This window comes from Oncorhynchus kisutch, linkage group LG24 (genome assembly GCF_002021735.2).
Source record: "Oncorhynchus kisutch isolate 150728-3 linkage group LG24, Okis_V2, whole genome shotgun sequence".
Lineage (NCBI taxonomy): Eukaryota > Metazoa > Chordata > Actinopteri > Salmoniformes > Salmonidae > Oncorhynchus > Oncorhynchus kisutch.
Genome location: NC_034197.2, coordinates 19,172,610 through 19,178,744, shown reverse-complemented (window position 1 = coordinate 19,178,744; position 6,135 = coordinate 19,172,610). Strand labels below are relative to the sequence as shown.

General features: G+C 42.5%; 1 protein-coding gene across 2 annotated transcripts in view; it reads right to left on the bottom strand.

The window, feature by feature from the left end:
• Window positions 1–433: 433 nt before the first annotated feature.
• Window positions 434–6,135, bottom strand: part of LOC109869349 (plexin-A1) — a 344,851-nt gene continuing 339,149 nt past the window's right edge. For both annotated transcript variants that reach the window (XM_031803595.1, XM_031803596.1), the window contains exons 31-32: window positions 5,868–6,018; window positions 434–4,214 (exon numbers count right to left, since the gene is read on the bottom strand). In XM_031803595.1, the coding sequence (XP_031659455.1) occupies window positions 4,119–4,214; window positions 5,868–6,018 (247 nt within the window). In that variant the 3' untranslated portion in view covers window positions 434–4,118. The remainder of the gene's footprint in view (window positions 4,215–5,867; window positions 6,019–6,135) is intronic.

Here is a 6,135-nt window from a genome sequence, read left to right as displayed (position 1 = left end):
ACTGTACATGATACAGCACCGGGAAAAGAAACAGCGATCTGATCATTTCAACAGTATGATACAATACATCACACCATTACTGCTAAGTGAACATTTGTTTCAGACAGCGTCATTTAAGGATTCAGTGGACTTGTAATCATGGGGTAATTCTGGTGTTGATGGGAGTTTATGGGTGTAATAGAATTAGGCAGGTGGCCATGTGCTAGGAACAAATGGGCTCATTGAGTTGAAGGAGGAGATAGAGAGAACCATCACCATTGTCACACTGATGGACAACTACAAAAAGGCAGGAAATCTGTTGCATTCTGCAATGCTTTAGAGCTGCATATGAACTAACGCCATAGTACTTTGAAGGTATATGCCTGTCTGTAATTCCTTGGGTGCTGAACTAATTTATAAGAGCCAGACAGAAAAAAACAAGACGGACAACAGATTTAGCAAAAAAAGTTTAATCTCTCCTATATGCGTGTTTATTTACAAGTAATAAATCTGCAAAATAGGAAAGAGCAGAATATTTACAAGAGCGTGAAACAGCCAACCTGTCACAGTTGCTTCAAATCTGAAACTCTTTAAAAAGGTATCAGAATTCAGAAAGTATTACAACTCTTTAGATTCTATTTCTTCTTAAATCTGTGTCTAGATATTTTTTATGTTTGATCCTTTACTTTGAAAAAAGGAACTGCTTTCCAATATGCCAAAACAAACCAAACGAGGGAATCAGGAGGACAAGGATAGAAGTTGTTCAGTGGCAAAGGGGGAAACCTGTGACAGTGTTATGAGTGGGCATGGTCAGGTGGTGGATTGTGGGTAATGGAGGGGTCATACAGGGTTGTGGGAAGGGGAGGGGGAGCTGACAAGGCACAATGTGCAAAGTGAAAGCTCTGTGTTCATCAAACAGCATCTGGATCTCTCCCTCTGGCTTTCCTTTCTGTCTTCCACCCAACTCGCAATGGCAGACAGACACAACAACAAAAGACAAGGAGAGACTACCTCAAAGGAGTTCTGTAGAGAAGTCCCTTTCTTTTCATCTTTACACAACAAGTGGCATAGTAAAATGAAATAACAACACAAAACATAACATGAGATACCAACTGCCCCAGTACTTACAATATAACTTGTTTGATACTCTATAGAGTAACGTTACAGATTACCACATTAATCCATAATCCCGCCAAGATGCTGATCATCATCATCCAAAAATCTTCCACGTAAATAACAGAGGAGCAAAAGGACATCAAAGCAAGAGAACCTTCTGGAAAATTTGTAGCGCCACCAGCTGTTTTACAATCGCAGTCATCAAAGCCTAGCTTGTGTGGCGGGAGGGAGGCAGCACACACAAACATTTTCCCATCCACTAAACAAATAAGGGAGACAAATGTGCACAATCAGGTAATAAAATATGCTTAACAGAAGAACAGTGACGGAGCAGAACCATCACAAATCATCATAAATAGGGTGAAGGAACAGCAAAGTGGTCAAGTCAATGCTGAATCTGCACTACGAGAGGCCTTCTCTTGGTATGGGAAAAACCAGTAACCAGCAGATAACCCTGTTTAAGTTGAATTTCATAAACTACTCCATACGCCCTGCTCTCAGATATCAAGTAAAGAGTACAATACATACAGTCCAGCCTTTTGTGTTCGGTTGGGAGGGAAGGGAGCAATTGGTGGAAGGGTGGGGTGTACCGTATAGGAGTACCTTTATTGAGTTGCCAACACTAGGACAGGACTGAGATGGAGAGTAGAGACTAGAGGGAGTTGATATTGGAGAATGACCAAGAGAGAAGGATGGAAGAGCCCTGCAGCACACTAGGATGAATAAAAAATATCCATATCTTTTCTGAAATGTCTAACCAAATATATAATGTGTTGTTGAGACCTGCTCCCATTTCAAACTGAACAATTATAAATAAATAAACTGATCTTTGTTGAAGCCTGATGTAGGATAGCTGGATGGACAGATGGCCCAAGGTTATATATCACAACTCTAGCCTGTGTGATCCACACGGCTCTCACCGGAGAACTGACCTAAATATTTCAGAGGTTTTTCTCAAACATTTATCTGGTTTGTTTTTCCTCCATATCTCCTTTACTCTCAGAGGACATTGACCGAAGGGGAATCGATGCAACATATTAAAGGGAGACAATACATTTCACAATGGTATCCGCTTTCTGAGGAAACGAAAGCCACCTGGCAGTTAGAAAACACACAAAGATTGAGCTACATTTCATTATCTTGTCACATCACAGATGTTTGTATTTCAAAATATTTGTCGCTGTTTTCTTATCTTCACAGCAGACAAAAAAACGAAGAAAAGAGAATTCTGAATGTTCACCTTCCTTGGTGCTTCAGAAGTCCTCTTTTCTCTTTTGAATGACGATCAGAACATGAGGGAAACCCTGGGAGAGTCTACTCTGCTCGCACAACCAATGTTTGGTTTCTGCAGAGTACAAAGAAAACAACTCATACAACTTTCACCACACCAAAAACAAAAATGTAACCATCTTCTTAATTGCAATAAAATAGAACTGTTAAATGTTGAATTCACTGGAGTGACAATGCTTGCTCTCACGACGGGCTAAAAATCAGGAGGGATTACTCTTCACTCAAAGCTTTAGCTAAAAACTCCTCTCATCTTTGTCTGCAAACCTCTACCTCAGTGTCCGCCATGACAGTCTGTAGGATAGTCTAACAGTGATCTATCTGAGGGAAGGGGACAGTGGGAAAACTTCAGGCAGGCTTTGAAAGGGTTTGGGTGAATTAAACCTTTGCTACATTTAACATGGCGCTAAGCCCAATGAATCCTTCTGTGGAGTCTGACTTTTGTGGTACAGCAGAGTCCATAATATCACAGTACTTTAAGCCATGTTACTTGCCTCCCAAAAAACCTTGAGGTCCCAGAACAAAAGTAATGTAACTTTGCTGTGGTCCGGAGTCTGTGCACAGAGGCGAGCAAGGTGGTGGATACAACCAAGAGGGCTGCTCATTCAGGTGCTGTGAATGTGAGGTTGTCGGCTAACACAGGAGGCTGTTTTTCTCTGAGTTGTACAAAAAAAAAAAAAACAAGCCTTTGGTTTTTCTAAAAGCCACAATAGCACTGGTTGTATTAAATACAGGAATAAAATAGTCATTTCCAGTACCATTAAAACAAATGCTCTCCCAGGACAGGAAAGACCCCAGAGACCTAACGATTTGTTGACTTGCTTCTACAATTTTTTTGTCATTTAACTTAATTATTTTTTATTTTTTTTACTTTACTCTCACCTTCAGTCACTAGGCATGACAACATTTGAATCATAACACATTTTATCTAAAGAAAGTTTTCACTAAACAACATTTAAATAAAACATGGCACAGGACAAGGTTTCATAGTTCAGTCTTTGAAATATCAAATCCTTTTCTTTCAAAGTATTTTGTACATTAAAATGGAAATGGACTATTTTCATGTGTTTCTTTAAAAACAAAGTTGTATTTATATATCTATATATCTATATTTATATCCTCTTCTTTTGATGTAGCTTTTTTTGTAAATTGTGCAAATTCAGCAGTAACACAAGTGGCACACCAACGGAGAGAGTAGGCAGTTGGTAAACACAAGACCAACAACTCAATCAACCAAATAGAAATAAAATGGATCTGAAAATCAAACTGACGTCCATGAACGTTGATGAAGTCTCTGATGATAGACTGCTGACACGTCAGAAGCGTCCATGGGGGGGGGGGGGCTTTTGTAAATGAAGTCCTTTCTCCATAGCTCCCCTTATATATATATACATATATATATATATATATATATATATATATCTCCTGGCTTCTTTAGCCAGCTGCTTCACAGTCCCTGTCCTGTAGGTGGGTAAATAATCAACATGGAAGACAAACTGAAACCAGTGATGAAGACCGCGATGATAAGACACTTTCTCGGGGCGACAGACGGACGTTTAGTGTTTATAAATGAGGGGTTGTTTGGATGGGCCGGGGCCCAGGCCTAACTCTGGTGGGTCTCCAGTGTACTTCTTGTGTCCTTGCAGTCCTTACGCGTTGTGTTGGGGTTAGGAGCTGGGGTCAGTGAGAGAAGGCCTAGCTGCTACCCTCTCCGACCCTCAGTGGCGGGCCGTTCCTCAGCTGGCCAAGGCCATGGTATCGATGACCTGCTCCAGCTTACTGCGCAGTCTTTGCCTACGAGACTGTTCGTCCTTCTGCAGCGCAGACAGGATCTGGGGAGAGACAAGAGAGGAGAGAAGGAGAAAGAAGAGAAGGAGAGAGGGAGATTAGTCAATAGATTCAGCAGGGTGGACCACCGACAGAGAAAGTCTCTCAGAACATCTGTAAGTCTGTGTAAAGTCTCTCAGAACATCTGTCAGTTTTTAAACAGCTGTTGAAGCAAACGTGCTGTGATGGTGGCATGAGTATGCTATAAGACTTGTATGTAGAAGCATGCAAACCGTTGAAATGTTTCCCTACAAACACCATACAGCTGTTTACTCATGAATGTTGGCGAAATATACGAGGAAACAGAGGCAGCGTGACATCCATAGTTTACCTCTGTATGGAAAGTTGAATGTCCACTACATGACATTGCATAGAAGAAGATGTTCAGTAAACAGGCGGATGACGATGGAAGCTGTGAGGGGAGCTGTATGTACTATGGCATTATGTGAACTGGAAGAGGAGGTGCTGGTGGGTCCATTAGTGATAGGTAGCTGTGTACTAGATGTTAGGGACTCATGCAGGAGAATGCATAATGGCCTGCTAATGCCCCGCGTGTTAGTGCTGCTTTGACGGATGAGGGGGGCGAGAGGAGGACCCTGCAGCCGCCTGCATCTGGATAATAAGCCTTAATGAATGGGAGCGGCTGCTTAAATAGAGGCAGCTGCAGCTGTTGCCTCAGACACAGGAACCAGCACTGCTGAGAGATGAGGGGAGAGGTGAAGGGGGTAGAGATAGGGTCTGATGCTGAGTGGAGATGACTGAATATACCCCCCTCACTTCCACCACCATGCTCGGAGAGAGCATGCCCTTTGAAAAGGCAAGCAGAGAGGCTGCCTGAACCTCTCACAGCACACACTCAATGCACTATAACCAACAAGGTAGGAAGAATTGTCTGAGCAGACAGACAAACATTGTTTACGTGTTTTTGAAGGCCACGGCAGACACTCTCTTAGAGTGAGTACAGTACAGTAGCCATCCTAGCACTGCCTTCCTCCCTCCCTCGCTGGCTGGCTGTCCTAATGGCTGGGAGCGGATGGAGCGGATAGAGTGGAGGGAGCTTCTGCATTGCCTCATTATCTCTCCAGTTCCACAGCCCAGTCTCCGTGAGTCACTGACTGTAGCCCTTTCCAGGCTCTGCTCAGCTCTCTGAGAATTAGCACTCAGTGTACAGTCTCATTCACATCTCCTACATGGAGTAGCTACACTATACTCGCTCTGCCTCAATGCATAAGCAACGTTTCAAGAATGATTAGTCAGTCTATTTTGGTGGGGAAATAAATGAATGCACATGGAATATAGTGTGTTAATGAACTCCCCGGAAGGATAGCACATGGGAGAATGAATAAAACACATAAATCCAATGTGGTCCATTAGTTCCATAATATGTACTTAATTACTTAAATAGCTGCATGCATTTATGGATGCATACTCAGTTATCTTCTAATTGAATCAGAATGTCCACATTCCATTCATCATGAAAACTAGAAGGCACATACAAAGGGTCTCACCCCTGTGTCAACATACAGAACCAATGGCTATTCTACTCTGATTTCTTCATGCTGCGACTAATATATATTTATAAAACACATTAGATATCTATACTATTAAACTATTATAATGTCTATGATTAATATCTTCGTAATATACCGGTGACTCACCTCATCTTTGTACTTGACGATATAGGAGTAGATCTCATGCAGGGCACTCATGCTGTTGAACTGGCTGAGGTGCAGCCGGGACTGTTCAGCCAGGTAGGCACTCATGTCCTGGTCACTGATGGCCGGCATACGGGAGATGTCGGAGTAGTACCTGCAGGACAGGAGGGGAGCAGAGAGGGAAGGGGGTTAGCACCCTGGACTGGAGAGGACACCTCTTTAGTTGTGTATGTGAAGGACTGCGATGAAAAAGTCAAGGCCTCAATCAAGT